Source organism: Sciurus carolinensis, chromosome 16 (genome assembly GCF_902686445.1).
Source record: "Sciurus carolinensis chromosome 16, mSciCar1.2, whole genome shotgun sequence".
Taxonomy (NCBI): domain Eukaryota; kingdom Metazoa; phylum Chordata; class Mammalia; order Rodentia; family Sciuridae; genus Sciurus; species Sciurus carolinensis.
In genome coordinates, this window is record NC_062228.1 from 49034497 (window position 1) to 49055183 (window position 20687).

The 20687-nt window shown below is 53.3% G+C and overlaps 1 protein-coding gene across 3 annotated transcripts; it reads right to left on the reverse strand.

Annotated features, from left to right (window-relative positions):
• Positions 1-197: 197 nt before the first annotated feature.
• Positions 198-20598, reverse strand: Sirt2 (sirtuin 2). 3 transcript variants are annotated; one of them, XM_047528467.1, is made up of 16 exons: positions 20466-20542; positions 19599-19645; positions 16239-16287; positions 15868-15981; positions 13424-13465; positions 13207-13313; positions 13056-13112; positions 12697-12765; positions 4245-4374; positions 2407-2466; positions 2129-2184; positions 1932-2008; positions 1806-1857; positions 1152-1222; positions 990-1056; positions 198-868 (listed from the first exon to the last, which is right to left on the reverse strand). In XM_047528467.1, the coding sequence occupies exons 1-16, from the start codon at positions 20479-20481 to the stop codon at positions 713-715; spliced, it is 1170 nt and encodes a 389-aa protein (XP_047384423.1). In that variant the 5' UTR covers positions 20482-20542; the 3' UTR covers positions 198-712. The 3 variants fall into 3 exon arrangements, with proteins under 3 accessions (XP_047384423.1, XP_047384422.1, XP_047384424.1); XM_047528466.1 differs by lacking the exon at positions 19599-19645 and having other exon boundaries at positions 20466-20598; XM_047528468.1 differs by lacking the exon at positions 19599-19645 and having other exon boundaries at positions 16239-16396; positions 20466-20531.
• Positions 20599-20687: the final 89 nt, after the last annotated feature.

The following is a 20687-nucleotide window of genomic DNA, read 5'->3' on the forward strand; positions in this document are numbered from 1 at the left end:
GGACTCTGGCAGGTTTGGAGCCCAGCGCTAAAAGCCGTGAGGTTCCGTCCACCCTTAGAGTCCCCTCCCGGCATCCCTCGCTGTTTCTCTTAAGAGCCTGGAGACGTTCTTGTGTCCTTAGTGGCTCAGGGTCTCACCCCACCGCCAGCTGCTCTGGGGACCCACAGAAAGGAACACAGACACGAGAGAGCGGAAGGTTAGTTGGTTTTGTTTTTGTTTTTAATTTGTCTCCAAATAAGCAACATCTTGTGTTCACCCCCACGAGGGAAGTGGGTCCCAGGGAAGGGGGCCCAGCACCTACTTCAGAGTTGGAGGTGGAGGCCCAGGAGCCCCAGCAGGCTGGGAACCCACCCCCACACAGGTCCCTGAAGCGGTAGAGAGAATGAGGGCCCTCAGCCGCCTCTGGTGACAGAAGTTTGGGGCACCCCTGGACTCCTGGGAGGAGTTAAAGATTAGGGGAGGCTGCTCCTTACCCCAGAGTGGTTAGAGATCGTGGGCTGTTAGAGCAGGCTGCGCAGGCCTTGCCTGAAGGAGAGGTTAGAGATTGCGGGGATAAGGTGGGGGTGCTGGGACCCATTTTAGGAGGGAGTGTTAGGAGACTGAGGGGGTGTACTGATCTCCCCAGAAAAGAGCTGTGAGTTAGAGGGGCCAGTGCTGGTTGGGGCTCTGCTGTCCCAGAGGATCTGGCCGTCCTGCCCGGGAGGTGGGGCTGTCACTGGGACTTCTCCCGCTCTGCGGTCCTGGCCTCCTCCTTGGCAGGAGGAGGGGACTTCCTGGGGGAAGCTACGGTGTTGGGGTTGGGGCTCCCCGACCCAGACTGGGCGTCTATGCTGGCATGCTCCTTCCGAACAAGGTCCTCCAGCTCCTTCTGCAGGGAAGAGTTCACAGAAGTCAGAGGTCACCGAATAGCAGAGGGTCAGAGCACCCATGGGTTGGGGTGGGGTCCAAGGACTGGGATCAGGGCAGGCTGGGGTCCCTCAGCCCCTCACCTTCCATCCGAGGAGGTCAGCAAGGGCCAGGCAGCCCTGGTCACAGTCACCCAGCCAGGCCACGTCCCTGCAGCGCGGCAGGAGAGTCAGTTCTGGCCCAGGCCTCTGCCCTCCCTCCCACCTTGGCAGTGGCTGGTGGGCTCGCAGCCCGGCTGGCCTCACCTGTAGGCCTTCTTGGAGTCGAAGTCCATGCCTCCGCCCAGGCCTGTGATCATTCCCAGGAACGGGTCCGTCTGCAGGGGAGGGGGAACTGAGGGCACCGGCGGAGCCGCTGGCCGGGCTGTGAATCCAGCTCCCTGATTTTGGCCAAGGGACTGGGCCTCTCTGGGCCTTAGCTGCATGACGGGGACAGCCCTGGTGCCCCGTGGGGCTGCAGCGCCACCCCCCGCCACCACACCACAGGCGCTGCATCTGCAGATTCAACTGCCTGGGCCGGAAAGGGATCTTTAAAACGGGGCGCCTCCACCAGGGTTTCCTTGTCAGGCTTCCCTACAGGGTACGCGATGGCAGCGCCACCTGGGGAGGCTGGCGCAGGACCCAGGGCACAGCTTTGGTGCCGAGCCTTTGCCACTCTGCACGGGGACTCGAGTTTCCCTGGATTCTGGTACCAGAGGTGCTAGGGACACCTGTCCCCAGAGTGCCACGTGCCCAGCAGCTGCGTCTCCCTCCGTCAGGCCCCAGCAGGGATCCTCCAAGGAAGCAGCTGCACGGAGCGAGGCCACCCCAGGAAGCAGCCGAGAGGAGGGCTTCCCTCCTGCACTGGCACTGTGGCCACTGCCAGAGGCCCTGGGCTGGCCCTTGGGTCCCAGGACTCACCTGGCCCGTCTTCTCCTTGTTGATGAGCAGGCGCGGGGTAGAGAGGGGGGCCCTGCGGTGGAGAACTGGGTGGTCAGGGCTGCCCGGCCCCTTCCCGCCGTTCCCCACCCGCCTGGCCCAACCTACTTGCTGATGAGGGACGCGAAGGGCTGCACCTGCAGGGAGGTGCCCATGACGATGAGGAGGTCCACCTTCAGGAAGTCCTGTGGCGGAGCAGCCGGTGAGGACCCGGGCCTGGCTCAGGCTGGGAGCACCCCCCCGCGGCCCACCCCAGCGTCGCTGGGGAAGTGACTCCCCAGCACGGGCGGGGGCGAGGCACTTACGGACTGCATGCACGAGAAGAAGCGCGCCGGGAGGTTCTCGCCAAAAAAAATGATGTCTGAGGGGGAGACAGATGGACAGACACAGACAGGGGACAGTGACACGGGAGACAGAGACAGGCAGGGGTGGAGGCAGACCTGAGGCTGGGGCAGGAGTTGGGGAGTGGGGACCAGCAGGGGACAGAACCCCCCTTCCCAGGACGGCCGGGGGCACTGGCTAGGGAGCAGAGTTGGCGGGGGTGGGGCAGCGGGGGCTCCAGGCTCCCTGGCCGCAGGCTCACCAGGCTTCACCACGCTCTGACATTTCTCACACCGGGGAGTCGCCTCCGAGAAGAGCTTCTCTGGCAGGAGAGACGGAGGAGAAGGACATGAGACCCTGGCAGGGCCCCCCGCTTCCTCCACTGTCACCATACACACCCCAGCCGCTGGGGCCCCCCTGGGATGGCCGCCCCGCTCAGAAAAGACCCCCCTCCTCAGAGAACTGTCCTCTCCTCCCCAGGCCTAGGGGCAGCTCCCAGCAACCCCGTCCACGGCTACTGAAGGAAAAATGGACACAGGAGCAGAACCCGTGCCTGACAGGTGCACGGGGCCCTCCCAGCCCCCGCCCGGGAACAGGGGTGGCCTTCCAGAGAGCCTCAGAGGGCAGCCCTACTTCGCCTGGGGTCACAGGGACCTGGTGACTCCCAAGCCTGAGTCAACAGCAGAGAGAGGGAAGGACATGCAAATGATCCAGGACGGGACAGAACCTCAGGGTCAGCTGCTTTCCATCCTTGGGCTCTGTGACAGACCCCAGCCCGTCCTTGTGACAATCACCCTTTTTGCTGACTATGTATTAGGGAACTGGAAGGCATCCCTGTCACTTGCGATCCATGCAACTGGAATGCATTTGTCCAACTATTCACTTGTTCATTCAACAAAAACATTCAGAGACAGTCTTGACGGGCGTCACTGGGGACATTTCTGCACCGACCACATGCTCTGCTGTGGGTGATGCGAGAGCTCCTGCCGTGAGACATAATGGGGCGCTGTGCATTGTGTGTCGCCAGCTGCAGGCCCGGGCGGTCGACTGGCATTTGGTCAGAAAGGTCACCCCCAGGGGCGCTAGTACCAGCGCACAGCTGTCCTGACCTCCTGTGGACACCAGAGGCTCTGTTAAGTCAGCATAAAGAGTATCAGAAATGGCTCTCCACGGGCGAGATGGTGGCTTCTCTCGGCACAGTGATGTCAGACGCAGGCTTGCCCTGGCCTTCAAGCCGTGTGCACTGCTGGCTGTTACCCTGGACGCTGTCCTTACGTGAACGGGGACGACAGCTCCAGCAAGCCCTGCGGCCTGTATTCCTTGCATCAGCCCCAGCCCCTGCCCTGACCAGGCCTGCAGCCAGCCTTGTGCGCCATGGGTTCTGCTCACACTGTCCGATATGGCAGTCGAAGAAAGCCACATGGGACCTGTGCAATTTAAATCGATAAGAATTTTAACAAAATTAAAAATTCAAAGCTGAGTGTGGTGGCACATGCCTGAAATCTCAGCACCTGGGAGGCTGGGGCAGGAGGATGGTAAGTTTGAGGCCGGCCTGGACCGCTTCATGAGAACCCTATCTCAAAATAAAAATGAAAGGGCTGGGGAGGCGGCTCAGTGGCAAAGCACCCCGGGTTCAAACCCTACTACTCGCCCCTGCAAAAATTCAATTCCTCTGTTAACCTAGTCATATTTCAAGTGCTCAGCAGCCATGTGGCAAGTGGCCGTCCTCTTAGTGCAGTTGTGGCAGTTTCTCTCCTCTCAGGACGTCCTGCGGGACAGTGCTGTGCTCAGGATGCAGCTGGATCTGCCTCCGTGGGCCTTTCGTGTAAGACGGGGTCAGGCATTTAAAAGGACACAGAGTTAGGGTTTGGGGACTGCACAGGAGAGGCCACATGACCGTTTAAGGACTGTCTCCGTGTGACTGATCCTGCTCTGGAGCCGAGCATGACGGCCTGGTCGTGCAACTGCCACCACCTCACCCCCGGGGGCTGGGAGCCCAGGAGCTGAGCAGGACGCGCAGCTGCCCGCTACATGGAGACCCGTTCCTGGTGCCGGGAGTCCAGGCGGGTCGCTGGGCTGGAGGCTGGCCTCCCGGCTCACCTTTCATCCAGCTCAGCGAGTACTCGCGCCTGCACAGGGGACTGACGCAGTGGGACGTGTAGAAGGTGCCGTGGGCTTCCACCAGGTCCTCGGGCTCCAGCCCTGCCACTCGCTCCAGGGTGTCTATGTTCTGGGAAGAGAGATGGAGGGGATCAGGTCAGGAGGACGGCTGGGCTGGGGCTGAGGGGCAGAGCGCAGCCCGGCCGGGAGAGGCCTGGGTTCCGTCCTCAGCACCACACACAAGTAAATGAATAAAATAAAGGCACTGTGTCCATCTGCAGCTAAAAATATATTAAAAAGGAAAAAAAGAGGAGGGAGCTGAGGCCAGGAGGAGCAAGTGGGCCCCGAGGGAGGAGCGGGAGAAGCCAGCGGCAGGTGTCTGGAATGGGGCCACCAAAGGTCAACAGTCAGGGTTGCAAGCCAGGCGTCGGCCACTCCGGAGGCTGAGGCAGGAGGATCACAAGTTTGAGGCCAGCCTGGGCAACCTAATGAGACCACATCTCAAAAACAAAAAACAAACAAACAAAAAAACATTCAAAACAGCCAGGGTTGCTTAAAGACTGGGGCCCAAACTCAAATGTCTACAAGGCCAGGCCCACGGCTACCACCAGCTCATATGGCATTTTTCTGCAGGCCACTTTGCTTCTGTTTTTCAGAAAAGTAATTTTGTTAAGAGAGCCAGGCACTTACTACCACTTGCCAGAAGTTTGTTGAAATAAATGTGTGAATCTCTAATGTCTGTTGTGAATGGAGCCGGCTCAGATGTGGCATCCTTGTGCAGTACCCAACCTGCACAGCCATCCAGGGCAGTCCTGGACATACGCTGACATAAACAAATGATTCAGGAGGGCTGATTTGGTTTTAAACACAATGATTTCCTACTTAGCAGGCGTTACTGTCTGTTTCACAGATGACACATTAACCTATATTCTTTTTAAGACATTTTTTGTGTGAAACTGGCCAGAATATTCTCTCAATTTTCTGGAAGTGCCCAGTCCCAATGGAGTAGCTCTTGTTCCTGATGACAACTGCTGCTGAGGCAGGTGGTGATGAAGGCCCTTGGCAGATGTGACACAGAGGTGGCCTGTCATGCGCAGCCTGCAGCTGAACTTACAAGGTCTCTGAGAGACTCTGCAAACAATAGGAAGGGTTTCCTCTCAGGGGCAGATGGCCCTGGCCCCGACTGCCCCCTCAGCGCCCTGCCAGTGATCAGCTTATCCCCAAAACACGAGGACAAGAGGTACTGTTCCCGACCCCTCACGTGTCCCCGCCCCAAGCCCTAATAGAAATCCTGCTTTTGCCTTTGGTAGTTGACCCAGTCTGCTATTTCCATCCCTTGCAAGTGAGTACACTGTGTTCTTCCAAATAACTAAATGACGTGTCCAAGAATTACAGCAGCCCCCATTATCCACGGGGGATGTGTTCCAAGACCCCCCAAAATGACTGCAATTTTGGATAGTGTCAAATCCTATATATACAGATGCTTTCTGCCTTATGATGGGGTTGTGTCCTGATAAGCTGTCACAAGGTGAAAACAGCCTAAGTGCAGAGGCACTGTGTACCCTGCGAGGCGTCAGAGCTTAGTGCCCAGGGCACTGTAGAGTGTTGGTCGTCTCCTCTGTGAGCGTGAGGCTGAGGAGGAGCTGCGGCTTGCTGCTGCCACCCAGCATCACATCAATAGTCTCAGGAAAGACAAAAGTTCAAAATTCAGCCACTTGTGGTAGCACATGCCTGTAATCCCAGTGACTCAGGAGGCTGAGGCTGCAGGGTGACAGTTTGAGGCCAGCCTCAGAACTTAGCGAGGCTGAAAGCAACTTAGTGAGACTCTGACTCCATATGAAAAATAAAAAGGGCTGGGGATGTGGCTCAGCGGTAAAGTCCCTCTGGGTTCAATCCCTGGTACAAAACAAAACAAAACAAACAACAACAAAAAATAAGTTCAAAATCCAAAATATGGCCGGGTATGGTGGCGCATGCCTATAATCCCAGTGGCTCTGGAGGCTAAGACAGGAGGATCGCAAGTTCAAAGCCAGCCTTAGCAAAAGCAAGGTGCCAAGCAACTTAGGGAGACCCTGTCTCTATATGAAATACAAAAAAGGGCTGCAAGGTGACTCAGTGGCCAAGTACCCGCCCCAACTACTTCAAAATATGGTCTTTGCAGAATGCCCTTTTACCATGTAGAGTTGAAAAAATCACAAGTTGAAGCATCTGAATCAGGAATTATCTGTACTGTTCTTTTCCTATGTAACCTGCAACTCTGCCACACGGAACCAGAGTTAGTATGTCCTGGCCTTCTACGCTTTATGTCCTTATGTCTTTGTGTCTCTCTGTATCACTACTCTTGCGTTTTGGGAACATAATTAAATAAGGGCTAGATGGACATCAGCCCTGGGGCACCATGACAGTCAATCTGATAATCAAGATGGCTACTAAGTGACAGACGGGTGGGCAGCACATCTGGCCTGGAAATGCTGGGAGAAACGTAGATGAATATTTTGGGTGGGATGGAGCAGCACAGCCTAAGATCTCATTACGCTACTCAGCTGAAAACTTGTGGACTGTTTATTTCTGGAAATTTCCATCTCATATTTTGGGGCTGAAGTTGATGGCAGGGAACCTAACAAAACAAAACAAACTTGGCACCTTGCTTTTGCTGAGGCTGGCTTTGAACTTGCGATCCTCCTGTCTTAGCCTCCAGAGCCACTGGGATTATAGGCATGTGCCACCATGCCCGGCCATATTTTGGATTTCTGTTTACAGAAAGCAAAGCTGAAAGCAGGGGAGGACGATGTACCTCGGAGTCCCTGTGCTACCTGTGGCCTCACTTTCGACGGAGAGACAACAGTAAAAGAGAGGAAGGCCACGTGTGCCGACAGGAGACGTCTCTCCGCCATGCTACAAGGGACGGAGAACATAGGCCGTGCCCGCCGGGTGGGAAAAAGCCCAACCTCGTGCCCCTTGAGGAACCAGTTTTGAGAGATGCGTTACTAAGCGATTCCTCACTGTCATCACAGTGTAAACTAGGGCAGCTGGAATGTCACTAAGGCCCTGTGACCTTTCGGGGAGGGCTGCTGGGGACTGAGCCCGGGCTTCACGCTCTACCCCTGAGCTACGACCCCAGCCCTTTTTCTTTTCTTTCTTTCCTTCCTCCTTTCTTTCTTCCTCCTTCCTTTCTTTCTTCCTTTCTTTTTTAGGGTCTTGCTATGTGGCCAGGGCTGATCTTGAACTCCTGGGTTCAAGGGATCCTAAGTTTCCACAATATCTGGAATCACAGGCGTGTGCCACTGCACCCAGCCAGGCAATATAATCTTTTTTTAAAGATTACAAATTTATTGAAATAAAGTTTGTAAGCTTAAAATACGTTATTTTGGGTGGACATGTTTCTGGTATGTACACGCATGGATTTTTTTTTTTTTTGGCAGTACTGGCAGTGAACCCAGGGCCTCTTGCATGCTGGGCAGGCATGCCACACCACTGAGCTGTGTCCCCAGCCCGTGGGCATGTCTTCTTAAAACCACTAGCACAATCAAAATGCCAAAAATCTCACCAGAATTTAACCATGCATTTAACATAAAATGAACTGAACTAAGAAGTCAAATATTTTAGAGTTTTATATTCTACATAGAATAAGATAATGAGTATCTCCACCGCGAACATAAAGTGATGTTGGTAAGTTAATGTACCTACTGCCACCTTGATTCCAACTTTTCAAATCAGGCAATATAATCTTAAGGGGCCACTGTCCCACGTGTCCTCTACAGTTGGCCTACATACTGTTAGGCAGTGTGTTCCCGTGTATGAGCTTGTGTGCCCACATCTGTCGGCCTGGGCATGGAACAGCTCACGGCAGCGACCTCCAGGGACGGGAGCTGGTCAGGGGAGGAATGTGGCACAGGAAGTGGTTTTCTCTTCAAGAAAATCATGGCTCCTGACACTTGTTCTCAGTGTCCTGCAGGAAATAGGGCATAGTAGGGAGGGGCCTGGACAGACAGAAGGCAGTTCCTAGAGAGCTCGGGGGTCTCTTAACTCCACCCTGAAAAGGTGTGTAAGATGCAGACAGGTCTGATTGGAGGAGCCTGAAGTCTGGACTTTCCTGTAACAGCTCCTGATTTTGAAGTCATGACTCATTTTTTGGTCTCAAAATTCTGTTACCCATCAAAACACTGTCCCCGGCAGAGTGGCCCCAGCCCATGCACTGTGCTGGTGCAAATGGAAAAAGCTCTCAGTTCCTCTGGGTGGATGGGTGGTCCTCTGTTGAGGGGGCAGCTCAGTCCCTGAGCCCGGGCAGGGGCCCTGCCCTGGGACACGGCCAGCACCCTCGGTGGGCAGAGTCTTATATGGAGCACCCGGCCTGTGAGCTGCCACTGCCACCTTGTTCTCCTGACGTATTTGAAGATACGCCTGCTCCTCAGTGATGCTCTCTTCCCGCCCCAGCACCGAACTAAGTTTAGGTCAAGGAGGGTGAGAGGGCCGGGGCTCTCCCCAACTGTCCTTTATATTGAAATCTGAAAATAGGGAGCAGTGCTTGCAGAAGAGGGAGACTCAGGCTGGGGATATGGCTCAAGTGTCTGCCGACATGACCCCACCCTACAGCACACTACCACACCTGCTGCAAACACTGTGTGTGTGCGTGCGTGCATGCGTGTGTGCGTGTGTGGTGCTGGGGAATGAACCCAGGGACACTCTACCACTGAACTACATCCCCAGCCCTTTAAAAAAAATTTTTTTTTTGAGACAGGATCTTGCTAAGTTGTCAAAGTTCACCTCAAACTTACAATCCTGTCTCAGACTCCCAGGTAGCTAGGAGGACAGGCATGCACCACCAGCTTGGTCTTTTAACGGGACTATTTAGACTATTTGTGCTTATTTACTGATATGATTATAGTTATCACATTGCTATTATACGTATTCTATATAGCTCATTTTTATTTCCTTTTTCCTCATTTTCTGCCTTTTTTTTAGAAGGGTAGTTTTTTTGTTATTCCATTTTATTTCTTTTGCTAGCTTATTAGTTATAGCTCTGTTTTGTTATTTCAGTGGTTGCTTTAAGGTGGGGTTGGCAAATGGTGGCCTCCTGCCAGAATCCAGCCAGCCACCCCCTTTTGTCAGGTAGTGAGCTGAGAATGGCCTTTATATTTTTTAATGGTTTTTAAAAATCAAGATAATAATAGTATATGACAAGTGAAAATTATAAGAAATTCAATTTCAGGCTCCATAAATAAAGCTGTTCTGGAATATAGTGAGGCTCATTCATTTCCTTATTGTCTGTGGCTGCTTTTACCCTATAACAGCAGAGTTAAAAGAAACCATCATATTTTGAGACAAGGTCTTGCTTAGATGACCAAGCTGACCTTGAACTTGTGATCCTCCTGCCTCAGCCTCCCCAGTAGCTAAGAAGCAGCTTTTAAAAAGCATGAGGGGGCTGGGGATATAGCTCAGTTGGTAGAGCGCTTGCCTTGCAAGCACAAGGTCCTGGGTTCAATCCCCAGCACTGCAAAAAAAAAAAAAAAAGCATGAGGCTGCTCTGCAGGTGTGGACACAGAAGGTTCTTCCAGACATGAGGCCAAATGAAAAAAAGCCAAATACAGAACTCCAAGCATAGTGTGAATACCATATATATAATTTATAAGGCCTCAAAGCTGTGGGCTGTGGAGATCACAGAGGCTTGAATGAAGGCGACAACTGTCTGGATGTGTGAATCGGCACTTGTGTCTTGAGCCAAAAATAGTATTGCATGTAGCTTCAAAAGTGCTGCATCATCACAATTCAGAAAGAGTGAAAGATGGTGTGTTCCAGAAAACTAGGTCAGTGACTCAAAAAGGGACTGAGGTGACAGGAGAGGATGAGATGAACCATTTCATGAAGCATGAGAGTGGAACATTTTTTTCCACCTTGATATATTTTATATAATGAACTATTTAAAATCCACACGTGGAGTTAGATCCATGCTTTACATATCTCAGGTAGGAAGCTGGGCACAGTGGCGGTACCTGAGTCACAACAACTAGGGAGGCTGAGGCAGGAGGATGTATTAGCCTAGGAGTTGGAGACTAGTCTGGGCAACACAGAAGGACCCCATGTCAAATACATAAATAAATAAACAAACTAATTAAATAATTGATTAAATTTTAAATCGCAGGGAGCGGGCAAATGCCCACGGACTTCACACTGACCCAAATGTACCTCTGTTGGTTTTCTGGTGAACAGAAGGCACGGCTGGGCTGTCCCGCCGGGGCTGGGGTGTCTGCACTCCACAGGGCCATCAGGGAAAACGCTGAGCAGCCCCTCACTGCTTCTCTAGCTGGGACCTTTCTGCTCCAACCCAGGCTCCGCCGTCAGCTGTCCCACACCTCTCGTGCCCACAGCCAAAGCCTCGGCTGCCACCCTGCCTTTGCCCCCAGTCTCAGGAAGAGGCGGCAGGTGCTCCGTTCAGAACTCTGGGGTCCTCCTTGACCCTCTTCTTCCTCTCTCGGCACAGCCAATCCAGAAAGCAGGTTCTGGGGCTCCGCCTTCCCACAGCTTCATAACCTGTGCACCTTCATAATCCCAGGGCCTGGGATGGACTCATTCTCTCTGGCGGGGCCTGGTCTCTGCAGCCCCTCTGCCTCCCCCAACCCTAGTCTGTCCCACGTGCAGCCAGAGGCGCCTGAGAACGCCATTCCCTGCCCAGACCCCTCTTCTCAGGAAAGGCTGCAGCTCTCCCTGTGACCCGCGGAGCCTGTATCACCTGCCCTTGTCACCTCCCTGACTCTCCTCAGTGCTCACTCAGGTCCAGCTTCTTGGCATTCTTTGAACGGGCCAAACACAGCCCTGCCTGGGACCTGACTGCTCCCCGGGACCCCAAGGCTCCTTCCTGGCCTCTTGCAGATTTTGCTTAAATGTCCCCTTCTCCTGGTGGCCTGTTCACAACAGCACCCCCACCACCAACCTCCTGATCCTTCTCCCTGCGTGACTGTGCTCCAGAGACCTGTCACCATCTGATGTACTAGGTCTGCAACTTCTCTATCTTGTCCTTGTGACCTCCCCGCCAACATGAGGGTATCAGTTCCAGAAGGGCAGACATTTCTGCTCATTTGCTGGGACTGGGTTGGCACTCAGTGAACATCCTTAGAAAGCCGGTGGCTTATGCTGGGCGTGGTGGCACATGCCTGTAATCCCAGTGACTAGGGAGGCTGAGGCAGGAGGACTGCAAGTTCCAGTCAGTCTCAACAACTTAGGCTCTGTCTCAAAATAAAAAAATAAAAAGGGCTGGGGACGTGGTAAAGCCAGTGGTAAAGCACCTTTGGGTTCAATCCCCAGCACCAAAAAAAAAAAAAAAAAAAAAAAGAGAGAGAGAGAGAGAGAAAGAAAGAAAAGAAAAAAGAAAAAAGAAAGCAAGCACTTGGCTTCAAGTCAGTTCTTACTATCACCTCATACCCTGTGAGTAGAGCTGACTGAACCAGGTCTGTCCTGGGCTTGGGCAAGCCCTGAAGGAGGAAGTTGTCCCCTCCCCTGTGGCCACCACAGCCCACTACGACTCCATTTGAGAAATTTGGACCCAGCTTTTAAGCATTCGTCCTCCCCCTGGTGGCAGTTTCTAAAACTGCAGGTGCCAAACAGTGCAGAAAGTATTTTTATTTTTATTTTTAAAGTATTTATGTATTTATTTTGTAGTACTGGGGATCAAACCCAGGACCTGGCATATGCTGGGCAAGTGTTCTGCCACTGAGCTTTATATCTCCATCCCTTTTTAAAATAAAAAAAAATTTTTTTTGAGACAGGGTTTTGTTAAATTGTTGAGGCTGACCTTGAACTTGCCTTCCTCCTGCCTGAGACTCCCAAGTTGTTGGGATTACAGACCAGCCCACCATGCCTGGCTATGACACCTACTTATATTCCAGTGTTATTTGGTGTTCTGAGGTCAGGTTTATCGCGTGAGTGGGTGCTGCCGTAGTACATCATGTAATTTCAAAACACATTGATTAAACAAAGATAGAGGCACGGACATCTTTTACCATGTGAGACTCTACAAGTCTTGCTGAGTAAACTAGAAGCAACAATGTGAGCCGTCCTTGCCCGAGTTCCCTGGACACAGCCAGCGCCATAGTTATAATCATGCAAATGAACACAAAGTTCTGTGTCCCTTCCTTAAGATAAAATATCCACCTGGAAACTGTCACAGTGATTTTGTAGCTCCAATCACTTTGGTGTCATCTGCTAGAAAGTTCTCAAAACAAATAGAAAACCTGGGCCATCATGGTGTCCGTGTAAAAGCCTCAGACGGGCCCTTTGGTGACTGAGAGGAGTTCACTGCTGCCTGTCCACACACCGAGTGGGTGAAGCATTCTGGAGCCTGTTTACTGCAAGGAAAACTGAGGCTGAGAGGAAGTGACTCACGTAGGTCACATGGCCCCACGTCTGGCGAGTGTCCCCAAGCCCTGAGCACACCGCTCACGCCCACCTTCCCGCCTACCTGTGTGTAGCAGCGCAGGAGCAGCCCCTTCTCCTTCAACAGGCGGATGAAGTAGTGACAGACGGTCGGCTGGAGGGGAGTAGGGACAGCTGCAACATCCACAGCCACTGCCCCACGCGGGGAACCGTCCAGCACTGGGCCTGCCCTGGAACGGTGGCCTCACGAGGGAGCCCAGCGCTAGCCCATTTCACAGAGGAGGAAGTGGACATCAGGTGGTGGGTGGGTGGCAGACATGGCGCGTGGGGGCAGAGGCTGCCTGGAATCCCTGTGCTTGAGGAGTATGGAGTATTTGGCCGCAGGGCCTGGAGAGGGCTTCTGCAGGTCTGCTCCCCCCCGCCTCCCATGGGAAAAGATCTCACCTTGAACTGCCCAGGATAGAGTTCCTTGGCAAGGGCAAAGAAGGGTTCCGGGTGCTTCTGTGGGAGAGACAGGCGGAGCGCCAGATGCCCCAGGTGAGGTGAGGCTGGAGCCAGGCAACCTTCCCCTCCCTCCCTCGGGACAGAGGTATACCTTGAAGTAGCCAATCTCAAAGATGGCCTCCGGGTAGGGAAGATGGTATTTCTCCAGGTTGGCGTAGAGGCCAGTAGATGGAGAGCGGAAGTCGGGGATGCCCGCAGCTGGCAGAGAGGGGCAGGGAGCGATAGATCAGGGGTACCGGTCCCTGCATACCACCCCAGGACGTGCTCTGCCATTTCTGGGGCACCTGCTGGGGGGAGGGGACACTTACCAGTGGAGATTCCGGCTCCCACCAAACAGATCACCCTGCGACCTGGAGGAGAGGTGAACGTCATTTGACAAGCTTTGCTCAGCCTTTACAATAACATTATCCATTCTGGCCCTGACACTGCGTCCCCCAGGTCAGGAAGGTGTTTCAGACGCATGATGGTCGTCCCAACCATCTCCAGGGGAATGGTGTTACACCACCATGTCAGAATCAAGGAAGCCAAGGCTCAGATTGGGGAACACAGTCACCCGGAAGAAGAGTCAGCAAGGGGCCAAAGAACGCACAGTTTGAAATGATACCAATTTAGGAAGAATCCAGAAGGAGTCTCTTGAGTAAAAGTTTAAAAATATACTAGGCCTGGGGAGAAGGCTGTGGGTGTGGTGGGTGGGGGGCATTCCCTGGAAAGAGATGCAGGACCATAGGAGTCTCCCGGTCTGGGGGCGTAGCTCAGTGGCAGAGCACTTGTCTAGCATGCTTGAGGCCCTGGGTTCTATCCCCAGCAACGCAAAACCATTATCACCACCTCTGGCAACAGCTGGATGATCTTGTACTTCTTGCGTATTATGTGAATTCTTTCATATCCTTTCCCCGTAGGCAAACACACTTCAGTCACTTGAAGGGTGGTCAGTTTCAGGCGAAGACCAGGATCTGCCACTCTCAGCCCACACCCACCAGGTAGAGGGTGGAGACAGGCTTTAAGTCATGGTTGGCCTGTCCCCTGGTGGCTGTGGGCTCTTACACTGTTTCTATTACCACCCCAGGATTCAGCTTTCTCCTCTGTAAAATCAGCATAATTACAGTACTGATCTCCAGGCTGCCGAGAGAATGAATTAATTCACGTAAAGCTTAGATCAGTGCCCAGCACCAAGCAATCATGGCATGTGTGTGACTCACATTCTTTGAGCCAATTGTACTGAAATTCTCGAGACCCACAATTTGGATACTTGTAAGCATTTTGCTCTGCAATTTTTTTTTTTTTTTAAACCAGTTCTCATAAAAGAAGACGGGAAAGATGTGGGTGACTCTGTTCACAAGCACACAGCTGAGCAGAAACAGCGCGTGGCTGTCGCAGCTGCGGGCTGGCGGGCAGCCCTGCCACATGGAACTCAGGCATCTGCCTGTTCGTTGACTGACAAGACGCTAGTGTGAAGTCCCAGGAGTTGGTGCCCTGGGGTGTCCAATCCAAGGGAAGAAGAAAAGGGTAAATAGAGGTCAAGGCCTGCGACAGCCTGGGCCCTGGGCTTTGTCTCTGAGATGCCATAAGATCAGGCCTGCCTCCATCCAGTGGGTGCTGAGACAGGGGAAGCTTGTGTTCTGGATTCAGGGGACCTGGGGTCAAATCCTGATGCTACCACTTGCCAGCCATTTGATCCTGCACAAGGTCACAGTCTTTCAGGGCCTCCTTTGTCCAGCTCACTTCTACAGTAATGACCTCACAGGTCTAATGTTAAGATCCAATGGGAGGCCCTTACAGGTGTAATAATTATTATTAATCATTATTAATTGGCATCAGTCTCATAGGCACCTCTTTCTCAGGAGAGGCAGACTCAGGGCAGCAGGACTGGCTGCTGGGGGGGGAGACAGCAGCAGCTGGGGACAGCTGGGGACAGGGAAACTGGAGAAGACTTTCTCAACAAAAGGCTGTTCAGGACCCTCAAAGGGTCCATTGTTCCCCTTGAGGACTGCAAAGAGTCTGATTTCTCAGACTTTGGTGACTCAACTCACTGCAAGAAAGATAAATTTCACAGTGACCCAGCCAGTAGGCACACCCTGAACAAGCTCCTTGTAATGACAGCCACAGCGAGCATTTCCACACTCCTACTAGGTTCCAGACCTCTGAGCAAGTCTTCAGTTTGTTCCACGCCACCCCAACCCTATGAAGTATAGTTATCACCTCATTCCAGGAAACAGGACTGGCCAATCAGAGCACTGTAATTCACTCAGCCATAGGGGTGTGACCCAGCTCTGGTCAATTGGAGACGCAGAGCTTGGTTCAGGTAGACACGTGACCCATCTTGGGTCAACGGGAGTCAGTCTCTGGTGGTTTGCCTCAACCACTGGAAAAACGCATGTTCTTTGAGTAGTAGTAGCTGCTAGGCTGGTGGAATTTGCACCTGGAGCTGCCAAGAGTGATCTTATACCCCAACCAGAGAAAAACAGCACCAAAGAGTTGCGGACAAGGAAGCACCGGGATCTAGTCATGCTTAAAGCTGGATTTTAGGGATAACAGGTTTTTTTATTTTGTTTTGTTTTTGCTTATGAGTTGGATTTCTTTTCTTTATATATATTTTTAGTTGCTGAGGGACCCTTATTTTATTTAATATTTATATGCGGTGCTGAGAATTGAACCCAGGGCCTCACACAGGCTAGGCAAGTTACAAACAAAAGGTGTGAAGTCACTTGAGGTCAGCAATGGGGGAAGTGGCCCAGTCAGGCAGGGGACTTACAGCGCTCGCTCTGCATGTAGCGGGCCACCCCTTCCAGGGTTAGCTCATCCAGCAGGCGCTCCTTTTGGGTGCCCAGACCCAGGGTCTGGGAGAAGAAGTTCCGCAGGAAGTCCACTGACCAAAAAGAAGAGAGACAGCAGCTGGTGGGCATTCAGCCAAAGCCTGTAGATGTCCTCAGGGCCCCTGAACAGTCCTGGGATCCCCAGTCCTCTCCGCCACTGAAGGCACGGGGCCTGCTCTGGCGCTGGCTCCACACGCATTGCTGCATACGCTGAATGTCACTCCTGGTGGAGCCGCAGGGGTATTCCTAGACCCTGGTCCTGAAATTCCACACCCCAGAGCCCCTCCCCGCCCTTCAGGAAGACACTTACTTTCTGCTTCTCCGCCAGCAGCTCCTCCTTCAGGGTCTGAGTCTGAGTCCTGGAAGGGTGGGGTTGGGGTGGCCAAGCCCAGAAGTGGGGTTAGGGAGGCAGGGGTGGGCGTGGCAGCGACACTGGGCTTGGAGGGAAGGTTCTGCCTGGGAAGGGGCCTGAGGAAGTGAGGAGGGGTAGAGGGCCAGTGCTGGGGCCACCAGAGAGGCTCGGGGTTGGGCTGCTGCGGGGCAGGGGCCCTGGGCCTGCTGCTCCGTGGGCATGACCTTGTGGGGGTGGCTTTGCTTTTCTGGTCTCAGTGCTCCACGGTGGCACGGAGCTCAGGGGCTGTGGTAAGGATGGGAGGGTTAGCACAGTGAGGCTTGCAGGTGCCCCAGAAGCGTTAGTGCTAGCTGCTGCTGTGTCACAGACCTGGCATCCACAGCCTGTGTCCCTGTCCTGCGGAGTTTGGGCCTGCTGCCCCTTCCCAGAAGCCTGGTGGCCCTGCTCACTGAAGTCACTCTCATGAGCAGTGCCAGCAGAAGGTCTTGGGGCCTGCCCCAGGGCCCCCTGCATGGACCCCTCTAACTGCAGCTCTCGGGGACTCTGTCCTGGGTCCTCTTGGCTTTCCCTCCCTTCCCTGGGCTACTGTCACATCTATACCAGTGGCCTCAGCTTAGCCACTGATGATGCCACCTCACTATCCCCAGACCTAGGGTTCCTGAGGCTTCATCCTAGGTGACCCCTAAGTCCCTCACTCTGTGTTCCAAACTGGCCTCGGCATCTCCCCCAAACCTGCTCTTCCTCCCAGGTCCCCTCTGGGTGTGTTCTCACTGTCCTTTAGTCTATCCCCCACCTTCCTCTCTTACCTTCCTGACACAGTCCACTCAGCGTCCTGAGAGTCTCTCTACTGACCCCTCTGTCCCCCTCAGGGCTCTGTCCGGTCCAGCCTGTCCTCTCTCCCAGGGTCCTGCCTGGGCCTCCTCCTAGGCTCCAGGCCTTAGTCTCTACCTCCAGCTACCCTGTGACCCTCCAGGTGATGGCCTGTCTGGGTCAGCCCATTCCTCTGCTTCAAAGGATTGCTTGGCTTTTCCAGGCTCATCATTCAAACATCCACAGTCTTCCATGATGTCGGATCCAAAAGGGCCGGACTTGGTCTGTTCACCACTGAATGCCTAGTGCTGACAGTAGGTCCTCCAGAACCATCCACCACTGGACACGGGCCTACTCTGGGCTACACCCTGCAATGGATCTCACACATCCACAGCTCAGTCTTTACTTAAAGGCCCTCAGATAATACCTCTTCCCTGGTAACTCACTATTCATGTTTCAAGCTTTTTTGAATAAGAACCTCCCTTCAAAACATATTTAAAAACAATGACCACTTTTTTATTTTTTTTCCCAGTGCTGGAGATGGAACCTGGGGCCTTGCTAGGCAAGTTCCCTACTGCCCAGCTACAGCCCCAGCCCTTTCATTGCTTTTTAAGATTGCACAAGCTTTGCAAAAACTCTGACCATTACAAAAGGCATAAGTTGGGCAGTTGCCTTTTGATTTCCCTGTCCCACCCCTCTTGATACAATCACTACTAACAGCTCAATGATAATTCCTCCAGATGTTTTCTCTGCATATATAAACTATTTTTGCAGAAATAGGTCATATCATAGTACAAAGCTGCATCTAGCATTTTTCACATCCACCTCATTCTTTCAAGCAGCTACATAGTATCACATTGTACAGATGAACCATACTTCATTTTACACGTCTGCTGACAGCCATTTGGGCTGTTTCCAGGTTTGCCCTATTGAGGACAATGCTGCGATTTACATCCTCACATCTCTGTTGGACTGAGGATCCCTTCTTACCACGAGACCTTTTTCTCTGGCAGTGGTTGTGCTGTGGGAGCCAGGAGAGTGGGTGCCAAGTGTCACACCCTCAGCTCTGCTCTGCAGTGCATTTGTGGGGTACTGAAATCCCAGTTTCTGCACTGCCTACATGTGAAGGGTGATCTCGGGGTCTGGCTGGGCTGACGTTCTTTCAGGCTGTGACAGTGAGGCTCTGTTGGGGGGATACAGGGGACCTTCCCAGCAGGAGGGCCTGAGGGGCTGGTGGGTGCCTTCGAGCCTCTGTGAGGAGGCCAGTCTGCCTCTCCTGCAGCATCTAGAAGGGCAGTGTGCCCACTGCCATGAGTTTATGGGTTTCAAATCCTTTCCAGTTTCTCTACCCAAGGGACAGAAGAGTAGCTACCTAACAGTTCTGCCTCAAGTTCCTCATCTGGAAAAAGGCCCACCATAGGGATGCTAGGAAGATTAAATGAGATGATATGGGCTGCAGATGTAGCTCAGTGATAGAGCACTTGCCCAACATATGTGAGGCCCTGGGTTCGAGCCTCAGCACCACATAAATAAATAAAATAAAGGTATTATGTTCATTCTCAAAATTTTTTAAAAATTTAAAAAATGAGACGATGCATGTAAAGCACTAATCAGAGTGCCCAGCTGGAGTAAGCAGGCAATAAACGCTACCCATGGCCATCATTAGCTGACCACCCCCAGCTACCCAACTACTGACCAAACACATCACACTCTTTCCTGCTCCCAGGTCTTCCTATTAGCTGTTCCCTCTGTGTGGAACACTGCTTCCCACTGTATCTAAGAAAATTTGAGCTGGGCATGGTGTCACATGCCTGTAATCCCAGTGGCTCAGGAGGCTGAGGCAGGAGGATTGCAAGTTCAAAGTCAGCCTTGGCAACTCAGCGAGACCCTGCCTCTAAATAAAATATAAAAAAGGGCTGGGGATGTGGTTCAATGGCCAGCGCCCCTGGGTTCAATCCTCAGTACCAAAAAAAAAAAAAAAAAAAAAAAAAAAATCTAAAAAATTCTAAGTCACTCTTCACTTGTTACATTGTGACTATATCTTGCTCTGATTCCTAGACCAGCCTTGTGGGTTCCTCCAGAAAAGGGCCTGTCTGGCATCTTCTGTTATCTCCCAAGTTTGTTCTGGGCCCCCAAAGTGTCTTGAGCTACACTTTCATAATCACCCTTGTAGGGTCACTTTCTTGTCACTTATCCATGAGATCTGTGAGTTCAGGAACAAAGTTGAAAGCCTGTGTCTACTAGGTACTAATGAAGTTCAGAAAAGACTGGGGTGCAGCAAATAAAGAGGAAAGCTTGGGAGGGAAGTCCTGGGGTTGAGGTTGCCCAGTTTTCTGACAGTCCCCAGAAGCCTCCAGTCCCCAGAAGGCTGTACCCATTGGGGAGAGGGATTGGGATAATGAGCTGAGGGCCCTGGGGTCACTGTCTCCCCTCTGCCACCTCCCCTGGGTGTGGGATGTGGGAGCAAGTCCATCTCTCTCCTTCCCTCCACCCTTTCCCCCATCTCACCTGAGCCTCCTGCACCTTCCCTGCCTGGTTCTCCAGAGGGTCAGAGGCTGGGGAGGAGGGGGAGCAGATGTGGTTACAGTGGGGGGCCTGGTTAACAGGGCAGGAAAGGGTTCAAGGCGGCAGTGGCAGGGACAAGAAGACCCACCAACCTAGTTATGCTGGAGTCAGGGGTAGTGGTAAAAATGGGGTGGAAGGAGGGAGGGGATGGGGCAAACAGACCTTAGATTGTAGAGGGCTGGTTAGAGAGGGGCCAGGAGGCTGTGGAGGGGAAGATTTGGGAGGAGAAAGTAGGGAGCACAGGGCTGAAGGAAGACATAGAAGGAGTTAGGAAGGACACGGTAGTGTGAGCGTGTGTGCAGGGAGAGTTAGTTTTGAGGCAGAGAAAAGTTTGGCAAGGAAGGGGGAAAATCAGAAGGAATATCTCGGCTGGGAAACGGGTTTGGGAGAGGAGGTGCAGTGACGGTGGTAGGTTTAGGAGAGGCACAGGAACTAGAGGGAAGAGATAGGAGGGAACACCAGGGTACCCTAGCATCCTACAGTTGCCCCTATCACCAGGTACCCTTAGCAACCGGGACCGCGGCAACATAACGTCCTTAGTAACGAGGGTCCTCATCAACCAAGGGGCGAGAAACACGCGATCATTAGTAACTTGACAAACGGACGTACTAAGCGGACCCTTAAAACTTCGCGACCCAGCAGCCCTCCAACCTAGTAACGTGGACCACCTAGCAACGGCCATCGGAATCCCACTCCCCTCAGGCAGCCCCTATCTCCCGTCCAACCGCGCCTACCCTCGGGCCCCGGGGCCTGCAGCCCTTAGCCAGGCCCCGGCGCGGCCCGACCCTCCCACCGGGGCCCCCGACTCACGGTCCGGCTCGGCCATGGGCGCGGGGCGGGGGCCCTCGGGGCTGTCACCGACTGCTCTGTCCCGTGACGGCACCGGAAATAGGAGGGGCAGGGATACGGAAGAGAACTACAACTCCCAGGAGGCATCGCGACAGCATGGCGACTTTCGCGCGCGCGCACTGCTCTTAGAAGCGGCAGAGGCGCGAGAACCGGACTACGAGTCCCAGAGGGCCTGGTCTGGGC